General features: G+C 41.3%; 2 protein-coding genes across 7 annotated transcripts in view; one reads left to right on the forward strand and one right to left on the reverse strand.

Annotated features, from left to right (window-relative positions):
* Positions 1-26,265, reverse strand: part of tbcd (tubulin folding cofactor D) — a 52,851-nt gene that overhangs the window by 16,649 nt on the left and 9,937 nt on the right. For all 6 annotated transcript variants that reach the window (XM_072675201.1, XM_072675207.1, XM_072675206.1 and 3 more), the window contains exons 14-25: positions 26,052-26,146; positions 18,686-18,842; positions 11,580-11,637; positions 11,458-11,487; positions 10,091-10,176; positions 6,009-6,089; positions 5,858-5,931; positions 5,447-5,564; positions 3,321-3,381; positions 2,416-2,438; positions 2,282-2,313; positions 598-660 (exon numbers count right to left, since the gene is read on the reverse strand). In XM_072675201.1, the coding sequence (XP_072531302.1) occupies positions 598-660; positions 2,282-2,313; positions 2,416-2,438; positions 3,321-3,381; positions 5,447-5,564; positions 5,858-5,931; positions 6,009-6,089; positions 10,091-10,176; positions 11,458-11,487; positions 11,580-11,637; positions 18,686-18,842; positions 26,052-26,146 (878 nt within the window). The remainder of the gene's footprint in view (positions 1-597; positions 661-2,281; positions 2,314-2,415; positions 2,439-3,320; positions 3,382-5,446; positions 5,565-5,857; positions 5,932-6,008; positions 6,090-10,090; positions 10,177-11,457; positions 11,488-11,579; positions 11,638-18,685; positions 18,843-26,051; positions 26,147-26,265) is intronic.
* Positions 22,200-24,180, forward strand: znf750 (zinc finger protein 750). Its single transcript, XM_072675208.1, has 2 exons — positions 22,200-23,419; positions 23,538-24,180. The coding sequence occupies exons 1-2, from the start codon at positions 22,200-22,202 to the stop codon at positions 24,148-24,150; spliced, it is 1,833 nt and encodes a 610-aa protein (XP_072531309.1). The 3' UTR covers positions 24,151-24,180.

Consider the following 26,265-nt stretch of genomic DNA (forward strand, 5'->3'; position numbering starts at 1 on the left):
AACACAGTGAACAGCATCAGTCCGTATCCTCACAGGAACTCATAGTAATATGCATTATCTGGACAAAAGTATTGGGACACCTGCGGGTATTAAAAAGAGTCTGTTCTGCTTTTTTTGGAGTAACTGTCTCTACTGTCCTGGGAAGAAGTCGTTCTACTAGATTTTGAGTATTGAGCATTGCTGTGAGCATTCAGCGACAAAGGCGTTCTTGAGGACAGGGTGTTGGATGATGATGATCACCACCCTACCTCTTCACATCTCCCCAAATCCCCAAACTTGTCCATCATCATTCCAGAGAACACAGTTCTTCCACTGCTCAACAGCTCAATGCTGGGGGGCTTTATACCCCTCTAGCCCACCCCTGGCACGGTGCCTAATATTATCATGCTTATCTGCTCCAGAGAGTCCTATTCTAATGGCAGTACTTCTCTACAGGGACTAGACAAGCTGTGCCATCTGCAATAGGTTCAACTTAAAGGAGCTGAATGCATTCATTAGAGCGGGTGTCCACAAGTATTTGGACATATAGTGTTTATATCCATAAAATAACGAATAACTCCTATTAATCCACATCCTTGATCCGGCGTGTTAACTTACAGATGATGGGGTCGTCTTTAAACGGCATCTTGGAGAGGGACAGCTTTTCAATAAGGACGCAGACTGCAGGCAGAGAGGGAGAAAGAGTAGGTCAGTGTGCTGTGACGACGGCTCGAACGCCACTCTTCACTTTTCATTATACACGCCCACACTGTGCTTCGTTAATTATTCGTTAAACTGAATATTAAAACTAAATGAAAAAATGAGGGCACTGATGATGACTCACAAAGAAGCCACATCAACATTTCCGCAAGAGCAGAGCCCCCAGGATCATGTTTTATACCAGAAGCTGAAGCAAAAGCTTAGCAGTAGTCAAATCGTGACGAGATTATTAGAGAGGGTGTTCAATGTGATGCTCACTCTACCATTTAACACTTCATTTCTCTGGTAAGAGGCTTTTGGGGAACCCAGCATTCCCCACTGCTGATTAGAGCACACTGAAACACAACACGTCTTTAAAAATGACTGAAAAGCTCAGTGATTTATGTATTTACGCAGTACAAAGAATCGACTGTTCACTCAGTGTTTCTTTTCCCCGTAAAGGAACATATTTTGGAGCATTGAACAATCAGTAAGAGACGCTGCTCATGATGAAAGACTGAATGACTCTTAATTACCGGCATATAGGGTCAGTTTCCCAAGACAGGGATTAAGCCTATGCCAGGACTAGCGCTTCAAAAGCAGCGCTTAATGGGGATCCCAGGTGGTCCAGTGGACTAAGGCACTGTCGCTATGATCAGAGGATCGCTGGTTCGAGATTACGTACGTACGGGTTGGGTAATTGGCAGTCCAGACTGAGGAGAAAATGGGTGAAAATCGGATCAAATCTATTCATAAAAAAACAAACATAACAATAAACAAATAATAAATACAAAAAAAACAAAAAAACAAAAAAAAACAATTAACTAAAAAGAAATAAAGAAAAAAAAAGATATTGTTATTGATATTGATTTACAATAAAAAGTAATAATAATTAAAACAAAAATATAAATCCATTATATACATAAATATGTATATTTAAATGTAATTTTTGGAGGTTTCGGTCTGATTTACAATAAAAAGTAATAATAATTTAAAATATATAAATAAATTATTTACATAAATATTTATATTTAAATGTAATTTTTGAAGGCTTTGGTCATATTTACAATAAAAAGTAATAATAATTTAAAAATAAAAATATAAATAAATTATTTACATAAATATTTATATTTATATATATTTATATTTTATTTTTGAAGTCTTTGGTCGGATTTACAATTTAAAAATATATATATATAAATAAAACCAAAAAAAAAAAAAAAACCCAAACATAACCCTTCTCGACTGGCCGACTTGAGGAATCTCAGACGACTGACAAGGACGAGTCCAATCTGTCCACTTTCAGGGAGCAGCCCTAGATTAATGTCTTTATTGAGCTTTTATCTGATTGAAGCTTCTGGTACGGTCCCTTCCCTCATACTCGCTCCTCAGAAGAATTACAACCTGCTCCTGACTGAGTCACAGCCATGATCTAAGGGTTTGGCAAAACAACCTCTTCCGAGAAACCGTCTGCAACAGCTGCTACACTGACAGGTGACAGATCAGCACATCATCAGCTGTGTGACCAGCGCTCGCGCCGGCGTTCCTTCTACAGCCCAGAGTTTAGGAGCTTTAGAAAGACCAAAATGACTCAGAACTTTACCTGCTGGCCTCATCAGTTCTCCACCAAAACCCCTGCAGGGAGAAAAGCAGAGCACTGGTCACTGTTTGTCCATCAAGAGATCCCATTCATGGCCTGGTGTCTGTGAGTCAGCTGGAGAACAGAGAGAGGCTCACCTGTACTGCTTCCTGTCAGACAGCTGTGAGGGAAGAGATATTTGATGGGGATCAGAACACAAAGTAAAAATTAAAATTCCAAAACGTTAATAAATACAAAACAGTTCAAAAGTTTGGGAACAATAATTAATCTATCATTTTTGTTTAAATTCACTAATAATCTTAGAGTATGGAGTATATCCACCCTCAATATTGGCAAATGAAGGGGGTCAATAATGAGTGTGTGGAGGTGGGGCTTAGTGAGGGGCGGGCAGGGTTGAACTGAGCCCATCAGAGATGTACGTCGCCGCCCACCTCTTTGTAATAGTGGAAAAATTCTTAGGGCGAAGTTACAGACCCAGCAAAACTGAATTTCCTCTAGGGGGCGCTCTAGCCAGCTTACGGTACAGAAAAAGTGTCATTTACCAGCATAAAATGATTGCTGTTGGACAAATGACTTGTTTTAAAATGAAACCTGATAAACTGCTGATGCTTTACTTGATATTTTCAGTCTTTTGAGAAAAAACGTATTTAAGAAAAATAAGAAAATAAATGAAAAATAAGACAATTTCTCTATTTAAATTTTTTTTCTGCCTGGAAATCTTTTCCAAAATGAGGAAAATGTTGGATGTGTAATTGAATATAACTTAATTCTTAATGTCCATTGTTTTAGAATGATCTACAGCTCCTTCTATCTTTCTATGCACATCAAAGGGTTTCTTTAAATTCCTAAATTAATCAATTAAATGATTTAAAATAAAGTAAATTATTAAAACTGTGAATTTTACATATTTACCGGTCACTAAATGGAGTCTGTTGTATTGCAAACATTTGACTTGTGATCTCTCAGTTTTGAGAATGGGAGTGTAAATCCAACTCCAACAGTGTTAAAACAAAAACATGGCAAAGGCCAAACTTCTGCTGACCTTCTGGTGAATGCCCTTGAGGCCCTGAACGATGTCTGAGGACAGGAAGTCTGTGACTGGCCTGAAAACACAAAATTCTGTGATCAAGATTTGAAAATGTGAAAGAACTTCATCTTCATCTACAACCTGGATTCAACACAATTATAAACAAGCAAGTCTAGACCTTCCTCTAAGCGATGCTGTAAGAACTCGTCTGGAAGGCGGTAAAGTCTACATTCATTAACTGCTGTTCTAACAAAAACAACAGGGTTCGCGAACTCTTGGGCTCAGTGCTTGGACCCCTGAAAAACAAACAGATGCTGTAAGGCTACAAATGGGACGCCCTCTGCCTGCCTATATGAGGCTGATGAGCTCCAGATGGCTGTGGACTCGTGGTGAGAACGGGATGTCACCTACATGAGTGTGCAGAGATGTAGTGTCAAAGCTTTCTGACAGCTTATCTGAAGTACATGTGATTGGCTGTTGTAACTGAAGCGCAGGAAAAAGAACCCAAAACAGACTCTTTTGAGGTGCTGCAGGATGTGTGAAATGGAAGTCAATGTAAAAAAAAACTTTTAATCCAGTATGATTCTGTAGATCCTGTTTTGAGTTTTATACAGCCTGGCAGTAATAACTGTGCAGTGATTTAATCCAGTATGAATCTGCTATAAAATATATATGGTATAACAGTAATAACTGTGTAGTGATTTTAATCCAGTATGAATCTGCAGTGTGTGGTGGTTGTACAGTCTAACAGTAATAACTATGCCATGGTTCTAAACCAGTATGAATCTGCAGAGCCTGCAGAGTTTTACACAGCCTGGCAGTAATAACTGTGTGGTTATTTTATCCAGTATGAATCCACAGTGTAATATGTATTCCTGACAGTAGTGGTTTTAAACCAGTATGAATCTGCTGTGTAATATATATTTCCTGACAGTAATAATTGTGTAGTGGTTTTAATCCAGTATGAATCTGCAGTGTGTGGTGGTTAGTACAGTCTAAAAGTAATAACCGTGTAGTGGTTTTAATCCAGTATGAATCTGCAGTGTGGGTAGTTTTTACAGCCTGGCAGTAATAACTGTGCCATGATTTTAATCCAGTATGAATCTGCTGTAAAATATATATGGTCTGACAGTAATAACTGGAGTGTTTTAAATCCAGTATGAATCTGCTGTATGAAGTGGACTGTCTGACAGTAGTAACTGTGTAACGGTTTTAATCCAGTATGAAGTACACCATATACAGTACATCAGTAACTGTAACAGTAACTGTAGCATTATTTTAGTCCAGTATGAATCTGCAGTGTTTAGCATACACTGTACAGTCGGACAATGATAAATATGGGATGAACTTGAGAGAAAAACAAGCAGCAATAAAATAATATTTAACAATAGTAATCCCTGAAAGTCCCAACTTTTGAATCTTCTGTTGCTCCAGCTTCTTTCAGAAGTCCCACAAACACAGCAGCATTTATAACAGCCTTTTTGCCCCCCTCCATTCTTACTCATACAGCCTTCTCCACCCTTTCTGAAACGAGTCCAAATGAATCTGTGTGCAGATCCTCACTGTAATCCTGTAAAAGTTGGTGCAACTCTCCAGGATCTGTAAATGTCCAACTGTCAGAAGTCTGTAGTTAAATGCGGCATCGGGACGTCTGATTCAATACGCGTCTCATGATTACCCCCACCCTGTGCCCTCTGAATCACGACTCTACTAAAGTTCTCCTTCCCACATCGCAAACTTTCAGCAACAACAGGGCCTCTACCACAGGCACGGGCAGTTCCACCTGGTATACCTGGATTTCAATATATATATATATATATATATATATATATATATATGCGCATGCTAGTGCTGCTTTTATCTATATCTATCTATATATACACACACACACACTATAATATAGATGTATATATAGTGTGTATATATATACACACTATATGTACACTATATATGTATATATATGTGTATATATATATATATATATATATATATATATACATATACATATATATATACATATATATATATACATACATACACACACACACACACACACACACATACATACATATATATTTTTTTAATTAAAAAACTAAAAAAAAAAATAAATAAAAAAAAAACTAAAAAAACTTGGTCGTCACCTGTTACTCTGGACTGCCAGCTTATAGAGGGCGTGAGTGATCTCAGCACAGGCCAGTATAGCCCCATGACGGCCATGCAGGTCCATCGCCGTTGCCACTGGCAAAAGCTGTGGAAGAACTAGAAGAAGAAGATGAAGTAGTATCACTTGCAGGTCCACCAGGTCTGGTCACTGTAAAAGCCTGAACACTCGGCCATTGAATCAACACTGAAATCACATCCAGCGCAAGTTTTAAATCAGTAGGTAACAGTTGGGCAGTAAGTGTTCATTTCAAACACGAATATTAGAATAAATACCAACAACACAACAGCTAGTTTTAGTGTTTAGCATTCACCTGGAACCCAGCTTTTTCCCTACCTCTACTGCATCACCTCAACCTTCACGCCTGTACCCTTTGCATGTCTGCTCTCACCTGTGTTGGTCATGTAATCCAGAGCCTGAGGGGTCAGGTTGTGCAGCGCTTTAGTGGCCAGTTCACGGATCACCCTGAACACAAATGGAGAGGCCTGTAGTTAGGGCTTCTTTAAGGGTGCAACAGGGCACACACGTGAACTTCTCCTTACCCATCCCAGTGGTTGATTTTCCTGGTCACCAAGTGGTCAATCATTGGCCTGGTGTATTCCTCAAAACCTGCTATGTAGACACTTCGGAGAAAAAAACAGAAGAGGAATGGAGTCACTTAAAATAAAGACCCAAAGACGAAATGTGTGTTTATTAAAATATGCAAATAAGGAGTCAACAACAACAATTTCACTGCCATACAATGCAATATGACCAGTGCTGAGGCCCTGCACTCTTCGCGAAATTTCAAGCTGAACTGGCTTAACCTGGACGATTTCTTTCATTTACGAGATTTTACAGACTGCATGTGATTTAAATCCAGTATGAATCTAGAACTACTGTAGTTTTTACAGTCACACCCAATCAAGGAATGAGTTTGCGCACTGAGGGGGTGTATAGTTCTGCTGTTATTGGTTGATTAATTAAAACAGAAATAACTGCAAATTATTTAAACCCAGTATGAATCTGCAGTGTATGTAGCTTTAACACATTTTATCAGTGTGATAGTAAGAACTGTAGCACTATTTTAATCCAGTATGAATTAGCTGAATGTGTATGTAGCTTTCACAGTCTGACTGCAAGAATTGTGGCCTGATTTTAACCCAGTATGAATGCTGTGTCCCTAGTTTACACAGCCTGACAGTAATAACAGTGGCATGACTTTAATCCAGTATGAATCTGTAGTGTACGTAGCTTTAAGAAAACAATGTAAATAATCTGACAATAAGAACTGTAACACTATTGTAATCCAGTATGAATTAGCTGAATGTGTATGTACCTTTCACAATCTGATTGCAAGAACTGGGGCCTGATTTTAACCCAGTATGAATCTGTAAAGTGTACAGATTATACAGCCCGACAATAATACCTGTGGCATGACTCTAATCCAGTATGAATCTGCATAGTGTGTAGTCTTTACAGTCTGACTAACAACTGTAGCCTGATTTTAACCCAGTATGAATCTGCTGTGTGTCTAGTTTACACAACCTGACAGTAATAGCTGTGGCATGACTTTAATCCAGTATGAATCTACAGTGTACGTATCTTTAACAAAACAACATAAATAATTTGACAGTAAGAACTGTAGCACTTTTTTATACAGTATGAATCAGCAGAATTATTCTTACCCAGTATGAGTCAGAGGTGTATGTAGCTTTAGCTTTGTGACTGTAGTATGAATCTGCATATTGTGTAGTCTTCACAGTCTGACTGTAACAACTGTAGCCTGATTTTAACCCAGTATGAATGCTGTGTGCCTAATTTACACAACCTGACAGTAATACCTGTGGCATGACTTTAATCCAGTATGAATCTGTAACGTGTATAGATTATACAGCCTGACAGTAATACCTGTGGCATGACTTTAATCCGGTATGAATCTGTAACGTGTATAGATTACACAGCCTGACAGTAATACCTGAGGCATGACTTTAACCCAGTATGAATCTGAGGTGTATGTAGCTTTCACTAGCTTGCAAGAACTGCAGTATGAATCTGCATAGTGTGTAGTCTTTACAGTCTGACTGTAACAACTGTAGCCTGATTTTAACCCAGTATGAATCTGCTGTGTGTCTAGATTACACAACCTGACAGTAATAGCTGTGGCATGACTTTAATCCAGTATGAATCTGCATAGTGTGTAATATCTATAGTCTGACAGCAGTAATTGCATAGTGAATGGAATTCTGTAATTGGCAGTGTAGTGTTACAGTCACTGACTGCGTCCTCAGCTAAAGGTCTCAGCTATGAGCCACCAACAGGTCTACCTGCAAATTATGAAGACACTCTATCCCAGACCAACAGGCCAGCCAAACCTTGACGAACATCATCACAGGACTGCTGGTAAAACTAGGCCACCTGCCTGTATCTTACCACAAGCTAGAACCACATACAATGTGATGCTTAAGGTCTATAATTTGTAAGGTGTCATTTTTGACAAAGGAAGACGCAGACACCCTTGTAAGGCAGCTGCGCCTCAGCAAAGCACTCTAGGAGACAAAGACAAGACGCAATCCGCGAGTGTGGCGCTGCGTCCCCCGAGGCTAGCATTTTCCACATTGTTCCTCTCCTCAGTCGAGACAGCATCTCGGCGGCCTGCCTGGTGGCATTTCAGCAGAGGGTGGGCCCTTTTCTGAGCACAGACCTGCATTTCAACACTGACCGCCAGTATGCAAAGCACCTAATCGTTATCCTGCTCAAACCGCAGACGTTTGAATGTCACAGTTCTCTGCAGCTAAAAAAATACCATAAAACAATGCAGCTGTCTGATGACAACGTAACCGGAGACTCCACTCAGACTGACGGCAGCATTACATCCAGCATGCTGATCGGATCTGATCAGAAACCAGAAGGGTTCGCTGTCTCTCGCCAGTGGATCACATGTGGTTTTGGACAGAGATAGCATTTCAGTACCAATGGGTATCAGGATCAGGTCTCTTGGTCAGATGTCAGAGGGAAAAACGAATGAATTCTATGGGGAAGTCAAGTTGAAGTGAGAGAGCTTCAAAACAACAGGCAGATGAAAATGAATTAGCTTATACTCTTAAAAAGAATGGTTCTTTAAATAGTTCCTTGCCATAGAAGATCCACTTTTCCCCCATAAAGGAGCCATGCTTTATGCTTTAAATGATTCTTTAAATGATTCTTTAAGTGATTCCATAGAAGAATCACTTTTGGTTTCAAAAAGAACCATGTTCGTAGGGAAGTAGAAGTGTGAAGAACCATTCAAAGGTCTAAAGAGCTTCACTAAAACCAGCAGGTAGCAGAAATTATAAGCTGACACTCAATAAAATAGACGTGCTTCAAATGATTCTTTAAGTGATTCCACAGAAGTCGATTTTCCAAATGCACCCCTAGTATTAAATAAGAGTTCACCCTGCTTTTGTTGTTGGAGAAACATTGCTGTGAGGATTTGACTGCCATCAGTGACAAGAGCGTTAGCGAGGTCAGGATGTTGGATGATGATCACCACCCTACCTCATCATCATCATCATCATCATCCCCAACCCATCCCAAATGTACCGGATGGAACTCCATCATCCATCATTCCTAAGGCCACAGTTCCACTGTGAAGAATCACATTTGGTTCCATAAAGAACCGTGTTTGTAGAAATATGTGAGTGTGAAGAACCTTTTAAAGGTCTAAAGAGCTTCACAGAAATAATAAGCTTATACTCTTAAAACTACAGGTGTTTCAAATGATTCTTTAAGTGATTCCATAGGAGAATCACTTTTGGTTCCATAAAGAACCGTGTTTGTAAAAATATGTGAGTGTGAAGAACCTTTTAAAGGTCTAAAGAGCTTCAGTAAAACCAACAGGTAGCAGAAATAATAAGCTTACACTCTTAAAAATAGATGTACTTAAAATGATTCTTTAAATAATTCCATAGAAGAATCATTTTTGGTTCCATAAAGAACCGTGTTTGTAAAAATATGTGAGTGTGAAGAACCTTTTAAAGGCCTAAAGAGCTTCACTAAAACCAGCAGGTAGCAGAAATGATAAGCGTACACTCTTAAACATAGACATGCTTCAAATTCTTTAAGTAATTCCATAGAAGAGTCACTTTTGGTTCAAGAACCATGCTCATAGAGATGTAGACGTGTGAAGAACCTTTTAAAGGTCTGAAGAGTTCCAGTAAAACCTGCAGATAGCAGAAATAATAAGCTTACACTCTTAAAAATAGATGTACTTAAAATGATTCTTTAAATAATTCCATAGAAGAATCACTTTTGATAAAGAACCGTGTTTGTAGAAATATGTGAGTGTGAAGAACCTTTTAAAGGTCTAAAGAGCTTCAGTAAAACCAGCAGGTAGCAGAAAGTATAAGCTTACACTCTTAAAACTACAGGTGCTTCAAATGATTCTTTAAGAGATTCCATAGAAGAATCACTTTTGGTTCAAGAACCATTTTCATAGAGATGTGTGACCCTGAAGAACCTTTTAACACTTAAAGTAAAGGTACTTTACCAATGCAAAGGTAGCACATATCTCCATTACAAACATGGTTCTTTATGGAAAAAATGGTTCTTCTATGGTATCTAGGTTTCATAATGTAGGATTTGGTGGGTTAACTCGGTTCCTTACCTGATGTTCAGGTAGCAGTTATTTAGGTTCCCGACAGTGAAATAGTCTGCGGCTGTTAAGATGTCTATACCATGGGGGAATGTGCCCTGCGGACAGAAATCTCAGAGTTATACAGGGTCACCTCCAGCGCAGGCTTTGAGACCTGCTAAGCCAGCAAAACACAAGGCTGTTTATCCGGAATGTTCTCCACACAGTGAAATTCAACATATCAGTACGTCTTCAACCGTTCTCAGCTCGTTCTACCGAATTACACTCAGCAGAGAACCTCAGATTCCAAGGGATGGCTTCTCCTTCATATCTAGAACAGCAGTTGTTTTCGTCGGTGAATGTGTGTAGATGCACTATATGGACAAAAGTATTGAGACACCTCATTCACTGTTGCTTAAATCAAGGCTATTTAATAGAGCTGGGATCACCACAGATTTCCCGGATCGATTCGATTCAGATTCACAAGGTCCCAATTAAATTTGATTTCCAATTTGATTCGATTCAATTCAATATTGATTCATCTAGGGATATGTCAGTTACAATATGTTTAGTTTGAATATGAAGAGAATGCTAATTTTAAAGCTGGAGAAGTAAAGATGAAGCATTCAACCTCCAGACTACTACTGTCCAAACTGTTAAGCACGGTGGTGGTAGTGTGACGCTCTGGGGCTGTTTTACTGCCAGAGGAACGGGTACATAACGTAGAGTCTACCTCAGAATTCTTCAGAATCACCTCAAACCATTAGCCAGACAGTTGGAATTTGGGCACAATTGGGTGTTCCTACAGGACAGTGACCTCAAAAACCACTATGGCCCGGGTGTCGAGAGTCCGAATGTCGAGCAATGGCGCTTTGCCATCAGCGTCCGGAGTCTGAGAGAGCACAATTGGCCGTGCTCTCTTCCCTCATCACTCTTGAAGAAGTTAGCTGGTGTGGTAGAACTGGGGACCAGGCGCTTTCCTCAGAGCGCGTAGACTACGGCTGCCCAGTAATATTCCTAACGTTGGGAACATCGCTAGTGCTAGGGGGAGCTACGTATGGGTGGATTAACTGGCACCAAATTGGGAGAAAAAGGGACCAACAATTGAAGAAAAAAAGTATATTTACTTCTGCCAGATGTTTGTTGCATGTATATTTGTGACCCTGCATTTCGTAACTGTTTAGACTTTTGGATTTCTTAGGTTTCCTTTTTCTACTAAAACTCAAATGTTGGTAGAGTAAATGTCCTGAACCTCGGCTTTCACTGTAAAACTGTCACATGAGAATAATCAAATAATCAAAAGATAAAAAAACAAACAAAACAAAACAAAAAAAACAAGGAACGCAACTGAGTGTGACCCAAGTACCCACACTGGAGTGATGGCTTGTCTCTGCTCTTACCTGCCTGCCCACGTTTTCTTGGAAAGCAGCCTGCAAAAGAGAAAAGATCGCTTTACTTCAGTGCTTTTGCTCTATGTGGTGGGTTTAACAAAGCTGAGTGTTGAAAGGACTGGAGAACTCACTGAGGCGGCTTTTCTACACGTGACGTTCCTGTCAAAAATGGCCGTGATGACCAGGGCGCTGGACAGAGAGAGAAAGAAGGAAAAAGAACAGTTACACTTCCGAGTAAATTTGCATTACGCTGCACATGAATTCAGGGGGTTGATATTAGCAGAAAACGCTACATCAGGTACCATTGAGGAAAAAAACAACAAATCCAGTCCAATCCTGTCACAACAGTATCAGGAAACAGTCACACACTCACACTGCATGAAGCTGATGCTTATCCTAAGTGAATACTTTTCATTAAAAACAGCTTATTTTGAAGCTTTTTAAAAATATCACCCAAAAATCAAAACTAGAAAAGTGCTGGTTGAGCAGCTAAAGAGGATTCCACTTCCAGACAGTTGCTAGGCTGTTGTTACGTGGTTATATATTAAGGTATTCCAGGTGGTTTCCATAGCTAGTGTCACTAGCTGGTTGCTATGATCCTAAGAATTTGCTAGGTGGTTGCTGGGCACCCTAGATGGCAGCTATTGTGGTTTTAAGTGGTTGCTAGATGGTTGCTATTGTATCCCAGGTGGTTGCGAGTGTTGTGCTAAGCATGGCAAGGTGATAGCTACGGTATTCCAGGCATTTGCCATGATGTTGCCATGAAGTGGACGCTATGCTATCCCAGGGTGGTTGCTATGATGCTGCTAAGTGGTTCTGAAGTTGTTGCTATGGTATTCCAAAGGGTTCACTTACTTTTTCTAGCTTGCACTGTGGATGTTTGCTTCATGTGCTCAATAAAAGCCATTTTTCATCTAATAAAAGCCATAGATTTGATCTAGAATTGGGACTTAGCCATCTGACCAAATTGTATTATTAGTCAATGCAGAAATCCAGGTGTTTCCAAAGGGTTCACTTACTTTTTCTGGCTTGCACTGGGGATGCTTACTTCATGTGTTCAATAAAAGCCATAGATTTTATCTATAATTGGGACCTAATTGTATTACCAATCAATGCAAAAATCAAGGCAAAACCATAAGGTTCACTTACTTTTTCAAGCCTGCACTGTGGACGATTACTCAAGATCATTAAAATGAGAAGATGTGAACAGTAGAACTGGGTGTGTAGTATTAGTTTAGTTATATTGTCGTTAATTATATATATTATATAATACTGTATATACTGGTGACCTGAACATGTTAGCAGTTAATAAGGAAGTCCAGGTATTTCCAAAGAGACACTTACTTTTTCTAGCCTGCACTACAAGTGTACAGTACAGCTGTGTGTGTGTGTGTTTTATTAGTTTAGTCAGATTGTGTTTGTCTATAAATGTCACTTAGATAACCATCAGATCACAGTTTAATAGTCATCAATGCAGAAATCCAGGTACTTCCAAAGGGTTCATTTTCTGTTTCATGCAGGTACGACACAGAAACCATGACTTAATCCCAGCATCTGACTGATCGCTTTCAGTACCTGGGACGAGTTGTGCAATCCAGAACTTCACTCCCGCCATATGACGAGTTGCAATAACCCTCCCCGAGCCATGGATTTAGCTCTGATTGTGCGTGAAGGTTTCTCTCACTGCTGGCTTGTTGTTTTTCCCCTCAGTGCCCCCATTGCCCTGCACTGGCTCTCCTCTATCTGCTCCTCCACTCCTCCTCCTCCTCCATGCTGACAAGGTGTGTGAACATGCCTGCGAGGGATTCCCACCAAAATGCAAACAGCCCAAGAGAAAGATGTGCTGCCGGCCCTGCCGCACACACACACACACACACACACACACACACACACACACGCACACACACACGCACACACACACGCACACACACACGCACACACACACGCACACGCACACACACACGCACACACACACGCACACGCACACACGCAAACACACACGCAAACACACACGCAAACACACACGCAAACACACACGCAAACACACACACTCACTCTTATAAACCTACTTAACATGTTGGCCATGGTTTCAGTGCATTGACAATAGCCTCAGGCAACAGAAAACGGGCGGAGATTTTAATCTACTCGCTGTACGTACGTACACACACACACACACACACACACACACACACACACACACACACACACACACACACACACACACACACAAAGTGTTTTGTTTTAGATTTAAATACAACCCTTTGCTACAGCGGCAACGCTGAAGCTTATTCAAATTTCTAGGCCTACAGTACAGTCATTTAGACAAATTATTGGAAGGCAATCTCCGAACATGGCCATGTCCTCAAACGCAAGCGTGCAAAATTGGAAGGCTGAGCTGTAGGAGCATGGAGATGCAGTGGATTTCATAGTGATTCTTTCAAAAATCTCACATTTCAGTACAAATATTTAAAAAAAAATGTAGTAACGCTTTATTTTATATTAAATATTATTTTATATTATATTATTTTATATTATTTATATTGAGGTCTCGATCTTTGTTCAATAAAGTCTGAATTAGAGATGATTGCCTACACACTCAGATCTATTTACTATGACTTTCAATAGTGTATAAGCAAAGGTCTGTTATGCAAAATATGCTAAATGTCTAATTCAGCCTTTCCTGAACAAAGAACAAGACCTTAATAATCCCAGAATTTGTGTCCCTTACAATAAATTAAAATAGAATATTTTGAAAATAATTCACTACACACATAAATGACGTATTTACATGGTAATAAAGACAAAATATTAAAAAACAATAATAATATATATGAATATATTTGTGAACTTTATTTTGTTATAAGTATTGTATAAAAACTAATTTTATTGTTTCATTTTATTGTCATTTATTATTCCTTTAGTTGATCATTTATAATAAATTTGTCTAGATTTGTTTTACTATTTTTTTTCCTCAATAATAACATTTACATGCATTGATTAAGTTAAGTTATTCATTGATTATATATGAATATATTTGTGACTTTTATTTTGTTAATAGCACTGTATAAACACTGATTTTAACATTAGTATTATGTTTCATTTTATTGTCATTTATTCTTTTAGTTTATGATTTGTAATAAGATTTGTTTTACTATTTTTTTCTCTTCAATAATAACATTTACATGTATTATTTATGTTAGTAGTTTTACTTATTTTAATACTTGAATTATGCAACATAAATATTATTTTATTATATTATTAGTATTTAAAATATCAGCGACGTGTCAAACACCAGTCAAAACCAAATATCTGTGCAATGTATACAATTTTCATTTCATTTTCATATGATTCCGAGATCATCCAGCATGCTTTGAGACAAGCTGAACATTTAACATCATATTAATTTTTTCCCCTTACAAATATAAATAACAGTGATATATGCGGTATAGGGCGTTGTGGGTGTTGTGACTTTCTAAGCGTTTGTCTCATAATTTGGAGATGACAATGATGATTGGGTGATGCCACAGCCATCCAGAAAGCATTTGAAGTTTTTTTTAAATAATATTTATATTAATATTGTACATTATTATTATTATTTTTATTGCTACTGTGCAGATAATGACAAACAGAGGTCCTGCCACTTAAAGTGCTATAATAATTAATTATAATAATCCAAAATCAACACAGTTTAATACTGTTGCCTTTTCCATCCCTAAACGTGGGTAAGCTGGAAACTGACCCGTAGACCGTTGAGGCGCGTGCAGACTGAGCGAAAATGCTGAAGGCCGCTGCTGGGAAACAGCAACAGGACCCAACAGGCCCGCCGACTTGAGCGAGAGGGTGACCGAAACCACGGCAACCAAGCCGAAACCTGGCAGCGTGGCGGTGAAAGGGGAGGGCGGGGGCCAATGACAAACTGAAGCAAAATGCTCAATCAGTTATGGATGGGCCTGCACTTGCCCCGGGAGGGGAGGAAGGAGGAACGCTGAATTAGATGCCATCATTGCAATACATCACCACACAGCTTTCTCTACATCATTACTGCGGGCTGCAGTACGTGAAGCCTGTAGGGCACTCACCCGCGTGTCATTACACCACATACACTCACCTCCTACTGCAGCTAATCACTCACTCTCACTCAGCTGGGTCAGGCTTAGACCGCTGTTTTATCTGGAATCTGTAGTTCTTCATATCTGATATCACTCTGCTAAGTCCGATACTGAGGTAAGATTATAATGGTTTAGTGCCAGAACACGTCACTGTACCAATATTAATCCCCTGAACTCTTTTTAGATATTCAGTAACTACCACAGATTCATCAGTAATTACTTTTTAATGAATATCTAAAATAAACGATTCAGTCTCTACAATAAGTAATTCTGTATATAGCATAAATGATACGGTCTCTACAAAAAATTATTCAGTGTTCACAACACATGTGGTAGCTACAACAAATGATGTAATATCCACAATTAATGATTCAGTGTCTACTATAATGTAGTATCAACAATAAATAATTCTATATAATAAGAATTATAGTAATAATAAAATAATACTATAAATGATTCGATATCTACGATAAATGATGCTGTCAGCAATATTTGTTTTATTGTCTACCATAAATGATCCAGTGTATACCCTGAATTATTCAATATCTACTATAAAAGATTCAGTGTCTACTATATGTGATTCAGTGTCTTCCCTAAGTAATTCAATGTCTACTATAAATGATTAGATGTCAATTATAAATTAATCTGTGTCTACTATACATGGTTATGCATCTATTATATGTGATTCTGTACTATAACTAACTGTGCTATATCCACTATTAATGATTCAATGTCTACTATAAATGATTCCATATCTACTAAAAACTATTCATTGTCTACACTACATGATTCCATATCTACCATACATGATTCTGTGTCTATTATAAATGATTTGATATCTACTACAAATGAATCAGTGTCTACTCTAAATGATTCAATTTCTACTACAAATGATTCAGTGTCTACCCTGCATGATTCAATATCTACTACAAATGATTCTATATCTACTACAAATGATTCAGTGTCGACCCCAAATGATTCAATATCTACCATACAAGATCCGGTGTCTACTATAAATGATTTGATACCAACTACAAATGATTCAGTGTCTACCCTGCATGATTCGATATCTACTACAAATGATTGTCTACTATAAATGATATAAATGATTGTGTCTACTATAAATGATATAAATTATTGTGTCTACCCTGAATGATTTAATATCTACTATAAATGATTCAACCAAACAAACAAACATCACAATGTCTTTTAAAAAAGATGGAGAGAGGATGGCTTCTACAGCAGGACAATGATCCTAAATACACCTGAAAAGCTCACAGCTCTCACAGTCCTGACCTAAAAAGAAGCTTTTTGGAAAACACAGTGTGTGAAAATCACCCAAACCAGAACTGACGGAAGCGTTTCCATGTGACACTTGTCAAAGGGGGAGGTTTTGGGTACTGACCGTGCTGGGTTCCCTTTTAATCCCAGAAAAATGCAATCATCATATGGCTTACCAATTTATATACTGTAGAAAATAAAAACAAGTCGAGTATAAAACACACAGACATACCAACACACACACAAATCAGTCAAGGAATAAATTGTAGGGTGTGAGGGAGACACTAAGAACTGGGAGAGGCATTAAAAACTGGTTTTGGGCAATAAATATAAAATACCAGAGCAGGGTGACCAAGCATTCAGCAGGCATTCTTCAGGGACGTACTGCGGGACCGCTCACTCACTCTGGCCTGGCTGTGTAGCTTTAGGAGCTTTATGGCAGTAAGAGGCACCTTATTATTCAACCGCTGATCTCAGGGCCATATCGACACTGGGCACCTGAAAACCAGACCAAACAAGCCCTCCTGCAACGAGGAGACCGGCAGGGTACAGGCCGCGCTGACTAAATAACACAAACCCACAGCAGGTGGCATATTTAACTTGGTGCCAGGTTTGGATATTGACTTTCACCCGTAACTCTGACACTTTAGATAAACACTCTCTTTTTTTTGGAGAGCCCAAAGCAAAAACAGCGAAGCTGAAGCCAAGCCCACAAAATCCTCCAGACAGAGCTTTTATTTTCACCACAATGGCAATGTTAAATCTCTGGTAGGAAGCAACAGGACATGGATTTTAACACTGGAGAGCTGCCAACAGTATGTTAGTACAGTAATATGGTCAAACAGCCATGTAAAAAGCAGCATCCGGGGCTCAGCACTGCACGTGGGTTGTGGTATGGAATGCGGGTTTTCCATAGTCGTAAAGGAGGTCCCTAGAATGGAAAACTTTTCCAATTTTCCTTGGGAATTACTGGAATAATGAGAGTTCAGCACATGGACATGGTTCCTCCTTCAAAAGAACCTCCAGCAGAACCACAAATAAAATGTGCATAAACCCCATCCAGCCCTAGTCAAAGCTCACCAACTTCAGGAGAATGTGGCGTTGTTGATACTGGAAGGCAGCTCATCACCTCCAGACCTAGTGCCCCCACCTTAAACTGTGCCAGTGTCCATAGTAAAAGTGCTTAAACACTGTGAGCATGCGCGAAGCGAATGCCAGGGGAAACAAACAGGGATCCGTGCTAGGCTAAAAGCTAAGCTTTTTATCATTTCTTCTCTCCATTGTCTGCTCCCTCGAAAAACAAACTGGACTGCCCCAGCCGAACTGGAGCTAAACTCACATCAGAAGGGAAAGCACCGGCTATAGTTTCTTACCGCACTGAGGGGACACGACGAGAGGACAGCAGCACTATCCGGACTCGGAGAGACTCAAGAATAACTATAGTGTCTTTGTTACCGTCTTTAAACTATGCTATAATACTATCTTGGTTCTGGGAACCTGACGAAAGTGCCGTAAACCAGCCAATAAAGGCAGAGGTTAGCGCTTTTACTTTTCCATGAGCCCTAAAATTCAGTGTGTTTCCTTCTAAGGCAAAATAACAGGGTGGTAAATTTCTCACCTCTCAATAAATGCCATTATCCTCAAACAAAAAGACTCCTATCCAACAAATCTCTTAGTCCTCAGTATTCGCACCGTTTCCAGCTTTCTCCTCCTGCAACTTGTAACTAGCCCCGCCCTAAAACGAATCATGGCTACACCACTGATCTACAGCGTCTTCAGTTCTGCTGCAAACGTATCTATCGTTTATAGAGGATACTTCGTGAAAGTGGTTGTCATGGTGTTCTCACTTGGCGATCTGGTTGACGTAAGGCCCCAGTTCGCTGGGCTCATAAGCACGGGCGAAGGCCCAGCAAACATAGCAGGCAGCGTCCCGCACGTTTGAGCCCAAACTGCAGGCTCCTCTCTTCTCGTCATACGTCAGGGCCTTGAGAATCACTGGAACCACTGAAAGAAGACGAACAACACACACACACACACTTATTAAAATCAAACACATTGTAATATATCAGATATCTAGATATATTACATATCTTCACAACAGCAGCAGCCGAATTTCTATTAAGAAGTTTCATCTTGTTAATCCCAACAATATTCTGTTATTAATTCTGGCTAATCACTAGCTAAAATGCTAGCTAGCACGTCATATTTTTTGGGCGGGAGATTAAATTAAGGTGTAGCCTAATAAACTGTTTAGAGGAATCCATTTTTAAATAATATCCGTGTGTGATTTTGAGAACTTTAGCCTGGAACACAGAGGTTTCATCAACTTTTTAAGAGCTAACCGGATGATCAGTCATTGGGCTGGATTAAGCAAAGAGCTGAGAGAGAATATTAAGAGAGTTCATTTTGAGGTTTAATCCATATTCAAACATAAATAAAGTGTAATCTACCCTCTGAGCCCAACAGCAGCGACGCTGTGTTAGCATCGCTAGCTAAAACCGCTAAAACGTCACTCGGCTCGATACGGAGAGAGACCTACGGGAGGAAGTTGGGTGAGATGATTCATCTGCATTAAAATGGTTAGAAGAAGTTCAACAGGGGATCATCCACCCTTCACCCATTACCGCTTCCATTCTTTTCAGAAGGCTCCCTTTCAGCGCTTCTTCACTGTCCACACCTTCAAAGTTCAGTCTTGGAAGCCCGAGAGCAAATTTCTGGCTTCTCACCATCCAAGTATTTCCAGATTGGATGATGTTTAGGCGTGGACTCTGGGGTGGTTTGTCTGCTAAGTCACTGCTCTGGAAAGTTCTACAGAGTCTAATTATTTCTCTCCAAGAGCTTCTTGATCATCTCCACATCCTTTCAGACCCAGAGCGCTGAGCCACCTTCTCACAGTGGAAGGATGGACGCAAACACCTGTGGATGTTTTTTCCAGATCTGAAGCCAGCTTGATTTTGTCCTAATGAGTCTAATGAGGAACATTTGGGTGGTCTACCGGGTCGTTCGTGGTTGTTGAGGGTCACATCTTGAAAACTCCTGAATATTTGAACATCAACTTCATAGGCCCTACAATAGAACATTGCGGGACGCCACATGATATGCTTAACAGTTACCAACTAAAGATATTCCAGCTGCAAATCTATGCAACTTCACGCAAAACTCGCCCAGCACAGCATCACAGACTTTATACCCCATGACCTTTAACTCTTCGGGTGTCTGGCTAATGCAGAACATGCTGGCTGTCATATAGCACGCAGGCCATCCTGATGGCTGCATGGGCAAGGCGGAAGGAAGTACCTGTGAATTGTGGCTTGGGGCCTGACTAATATCTGCAACATAGGTGCTGCCTGAGGGCTCTACCTGGGCATAGACTCCACCCCACTGAAAGCTCCTACCTCAGAGTGAAAGAGGGAGGGAGGGAGGGAGAGAAAGAGAGAGAGAGAGAGAAAGAAAGACATTGTCTATGACAGCAGGACACACGGACGCATTGACACCATCCACACCACTTCTCGAAAACTCCGGACCGCATACCTGTACACCTAGCGGCAACTGTGACCACAGACAGCAGGTAAGCATGACCTACACATTCAGTGATACATCGGTCATACTGTGCTCTTCGGATTAATGGGTTAACAGTCATCATTGTGTCTGTGATGGTCTCTTTATTAGCCTTAGTTATTTTTTTATTAGATATTTTAGCAATTTTTGCAATGTATTGCCTCAGAAGCAGCAAGTGTTTGAAGGGAGAGCTAGCTGCACCTGTTGCCCATGTGCCGTATTGCATACAGCACTTGCAAGATACTGGGTATAAAGATTATTACTTTGGCCATAAAAAGGTCCCAGAACTGCAGGACAGCAGAGAGACATCTGGACATTGCAGTTTTTGTTCAACTGACCAACAAACGTGAGGAGATTTGGGTTTTAGCCTTCGTCACACTATACCATGCCTAGGGGGCACGATGAGACAGGTACCTTCAAGAATATGCCCCCCCAAAAAACTATATTATATTATTATATATATATATATACATAAATATATATAAAGTAACAATTAAACCATTAAATTTTAATATATATATTTTTTATTTTACTAATTATATATATTTAATTATTAACAATGAAACATTTTACTCAATTTTAATACACACACACATAAATTATATATATATATATATATATATATATATATATATATATATATATATATATATATATATATATATATATAGTTTTTATTATTTACCAATATATGGCAATTTAACAATCATAATTCTCATATTACGATGATCGCTGTAGATGAAGGTTAGTTTCGGGACAGAAAAAAAAAGTCGTTTCACAACAGAAACCTCTTGAAGGGATTCTATTCCTTGGGAGGGAGCGGCAGCATTTGCGACAAGCCAAGCCAAAACTGGACCGACAACCTATTGCGACAGTAGGCGACAGGCAGGTTCCTTAGGGCGGAGCCTTTAACAACAACGGAGAACCCTCGCGGCAATAGTTCTGAAGAAAAAAAAAGATTCTCGCCCTTTCAATACCAACCCTGGAGCTTCTAAATCCTCCACGCTTCAGCACAGGCAGCTTGCAGCTTGAATCCTGGATAGCAACCACGCTACAGTTTGGCCCTCTCTCGCCTTTAGCGTACCCGGTTCATTCCATGGTATAACAAGGTCATCCTGAATTCAGGTCAGGTGTCTTAGAGACTCTGCAGAACGCTGACCCTCCAGTCCTGGAGGTGCGCGTCCCCAGTCCAGAACGAGACGACGCACAGGGCCGAGCAGGAACTGTGTTGGTCGGTGGGTGCCGACAGGCAGGGCTCGCTCCTTGATACTCGAGAAATACCGTTATGATCATTCATGCGCAGCAGGCAGCCTGCCTCCTCTAGTCCTCGGTGCAGGTGAAATCATTAGTCATCCAGAATGAGAGCGCGTGTGTGTTTGTGCACACGGCCTGCAGGTGGGGTCATGGGAAGCAGGTGTCTGTGGTTTCCCACGCCATCAGCAGAGGGCTTGAAGCGAGAGGCACAAGTCTCCACAGGCCTACGGTGTCTTCATCAGAACTGCTCCTACCTGTCGTTGCATCGCAGCCAAGGGCGCATGGCGCATCAAACGATCAGAGAGGCACAAGCCATTAATCCCTAAAAAAAATTGCCTCAGCGTATGCAAAACTGGCCCAGAGTTTGAATGCATAGCTGTCTTCTTTACTTAACCGCCAAATAGCACCACAGGCAAAGACACCGCTAGCCTGAAGGGGGACGGTTCATCACAAAAAAAACTAACAGTCACTTCTGAAGACATGAAATGTTGAACTTGCTGTCAATGCCATTTCTATTTTCCTCTCATCTAGGACCGTTACAGAGCCAACATGGAGACTCCACCATCGAGAAAGCCAAAGAAACCCCACTACATCCCCCGTCCTCCAGGCAAGCCCTTCAAATACCAGTGCTTCCAGTGTCCCTTCACTTGCAACATCAAGTCCCATCTCTTCAACCACATGAAATACAACCTGTGCAAGAACTCCATCTCTCTGGTGTCTCAGCGCGGGGAGCAGACAGGAAGACCTACCAGAGGTCCACAGTGCAGCAACTCCTCCAGTCAGATCACAGCAGGAACTTCGAGGCTTCCTAAACAGAGTCCCACCCGGCCAGGCGACAAAGTAAGACTGGAAAGGACCACGGACTTAACTGGCGAGGAGGTGCACGAGGGAGTCCAGAGAGCAGAAAATGAGAGTCCTGTGAAGAGAAGTACAGAAACTGTCCCAGAGTTGGAGATCGATATCGAAAACAGGGAGCAGGAAGCCGTTGAGGCCAGGATCAAGCACACTTCGATGTCTGCCTTCTCTCCGGTCCCCCGCAAGTGCGAAAGCGAGGCCCAATCTCTGCGACTGCACAAAGCAGACAAGCCCTCTCCGCAAGTCCCTCCTTCCTTCCAATGTCTGCCAAACTGGGGTCCGCAAGCCTCTTCTGCACCCCTTAAACCACCTGTACCCCATCCGATTGCAGACTACCCTACATACATGGTTCCCGAAAGACCACCTCATGCCCTCTACCAACCCTACCTGCCAAGCCAAAGCAGCTCCCATCGCTTGACTCTCCAGGAGCACCACAGACCTCTGGTCCCGGCACCTCTCCTCCCGCCCAATCCATCCCTGATCCATCCATACCACTACAGATACGGCCACTCCTTTCTCCCAGTCCCACCGCTGCCTTACAACCTTTATCCTACCCCTGAACAACCTCCATCCTTGCAATCCCTGAGGTATCTCCCCGTGGAGATGTACCCTCACGGCTTTGACCCCAGGGTCTATGGAGGGTACAGCTATTTACACCCAGGCTCCTACGGCAGACAGTCAGAGGCTAGGGGGAACCAGCACCACGGAGGGGACCGGACAACACGGCGGAGTCCACTGGCAGGTTGTGCTGCTTCTGGGTCCCCAGATAGGCCTAGTACTATAGAGTTTACACAGCACACCATCCAAGGACAACCGCAATCAGGCTGCATGTCTCCCAGAAGAGGGCCAATCGCAGACCCGCCTAGGAGCCTGTGTAGCCAACGGCAAGAGACCGGCACAGAAAGGAAAGGAAGGTAAGGAACTTGTGACGTAAACGTAATACTCCCATACAATCACAGAGTGCTTTCTGGAAACCTGTAGTAGGGAACCCAACTAATAAAAAGGTATTTCGGTTCTTTCCCCCTCCCCCAGGGACGACGTACAAAGCACCACTCTGCTGAGACGCTCCGACGTCTCGTCAGAGGAAGCAGAAGACGAGGACAGCACCGATGAAGGAGCTCCTCTAAATCTATCGAAAAGGAATCAGGTACCCATGCACCAAGCCAACCCCGAATCCGACATCAGCTCGGACTCCCAGAGCGGCCAAGAAGAAGAGGATGCTCCTCTCAACCTCTGTCTCCGAGCCAAATCCTACAGCCAGATCCGGTCTGCAACCACAGGCACCGAGATCCCAGAACAGACGGCTAGCGAGAACGCTCAGCCCTACAAGCCAGTGCTAGCGAGTCCGACCGAACAAGACCAGTGTGAGCGCAGACACTCAGCAGCTTTTGCTCTGTGCCAGCTAGCCAGTTCCAGTAACATCAGTGCTTCTGACCTTCCAGCACCTCCACCAAGGCTCACCAAGAGCCAAAGCAGCTGCCAGAAACTTGCATCCCAGGACACTCCACATGTGGACGGGCCCAAAGGGAACGTTTCAGCCCACGGGCAGAAGCGGGCAAGCGATGGGACCACGAAAAAGACTAGCAAGAGAGCAAGGGTGAAGGAGCCGGTTCGGGTCCAGAGGAAACGAATGCAGAACTGCTGATACAGAGCGAAATCTGTAGTCAGAAGGTCAAGAAGACACAAGTTTGAGGGTCCGATAAGTTCGGATTTCAGAGTTTGAACTGAGGAATGCTATTGTGCTTTAGTTATTATCTCGCATCCAATGGATCCGATTTGTTGTGTACATAGATCCAGTATCATAGATCCCATATATGTAGAAAATAATGGAAACCAGAGGCTAACACGTTCAGACTGGACCTTTGTATTTCTTGAAACTAGACAGAACTGTTACAAGGAACTCGGCCACAGCTGCCAACAGACATTTCAGACAGAAAATGTACAGCTGAGCTTCAGACCTTCATTCATTTACTTTTGTTCACTTATGTTAATACCATGTCTGTATTCAGTATAGCTGTGAGGGACAATCCTGCCCAAATCGCATACCGTTACCCATTGTCCAAGGACCACAAAGCTCCAGCTCTGCTCTTTAAGGCGTCTGTGGTAGAGTGTTGACACACAAAGTATCCATATATATATATATATATATATATATATATATATATATATATATATACTGAACACTGTGCTTTTATACTGTACTATTTAGCGTATGTTGCAATGTTGCCAACAGTTGCAGTAAATATGCAAATAAATGTTTGTAAAATCCAGTCCACGCACAGCAGTGTTGTGTTTGCTGACACACTGTTCATGACCAAGACCATCTCGGCTCTCCGAACGGAGGCAAACGCAAACCATTACACACAATTTTCCATACAGCTTCATAGTGTTGTGGGGCGATTTGACCTTGACCCTTAAATCAATATCACTATTAATTACATATTTGATATTAATTTGATTGTCGAATTTTCCCCCTCTTTTTTATCCTCCCAGTGTGGTTCGGCCAATGAATCCCTTACCCCAGAAAGGCGTATTACACACTAAGGTGTATTATTCAGTAACTACATTCTACAAACTGGTGTGGACGTTTGCAATAACACTTTCTGCATGCTGTGCGGGCTATAGGCTGTTTAAGCGGGCTGTTAACCCACCCATTTATAGCTCCTAGCACTACATTTACATTTACATTTACGACATTTAGCTGACGCTCTTATCCAGAGCGACTTGCAAGGTTACTCGTATTACAGATGTGGGCCAATGTAGTGTTAGGAGTCTTGCCCAAGGTTATTATTATTGCTGTAGCACAGCATAGTCACCCAGACTGGGAATCGAACCCCAGTCTCCCATGTGATGTGGTGTGGTAGCTCACTGTCAGGTAGTGGTGTTATCTGTTAGACCACACCCACCACTTTTACTAGCAATGCCCCCGACACTAGGAGGGTAAGGGCTTAACACACACACTTAAACTCCTCTGATACATGCAAAGCCAGCCGCCACCTTCAGTTGCTCAGTTAGCTCGGTGTGAGAGTTCTCCTCCATGTTGCTTCCATTGCAATGACTGGACAGGGCATTATGTGATGACCCACACACACACACACACAGAGAGAGAGACACACAGTGAGGAAAGTACTAACAGAACAAAAACAAATTAATTCATAATTAATAACTGACATGGGCAAGATCAGGGGTACGCTGACCTACAGTTCTGTAATTTTTTAAAATTATTAATTGTTTGGTGTGTCATACACCATGTTGGAGACTGGGTCCGATTCCCGGTCTGGGTGGCTATGCTGCGCTACACCAATAAGAGTCCTTGGGCAAGACTCCTAACACTCCATTGGCCCACCTCTGTAATACGAGTAACCTTGTAAGTCGCTCTGAATAAGAGCGTCCGCTAAATGCCATAATTGTAAATGTTTATTAATAATTGCCCAGCCCTGCCACTTCTTCATCACCATAAACAAAGTGATGCAAATAAAGCAAGTTAAATACTGATATCAGGTTACGTTAGCTATGTAATTAATCTCCAAAATGAATAGGACCCACCGTCTGAAAGCCGGGAAGGAAGCAGCAGTCCTCTACGGCCCAGTTCTGCAAGGGCAAGGCAGCCCCCATGCCATGTGTTGTCGGTCTCCTGAAAGCTGAAGCACAGAGACACAAACCAGCTCAAGAGGACCTGTTACTACAGTTATTGTAAGACCACCTCTAAGCCAATCAAGGCTTACATTCCATACCTGCATTCATTAGGTTAAAAAATAAA

This window comes from Salminus brasiliensis, chromosome 3 (assembly GCF_030463535.1).
Source record: "Salminus brasiliensis chromosome 3, fSalBra1.hap2, whole genome shotgun sequence".
Lineage (NCBI taxonomy): Eukaryota > Metazoa > Chordata > Actinopteri > Characiformes > Bryconidae > Salminus > Salminus brasiliensis.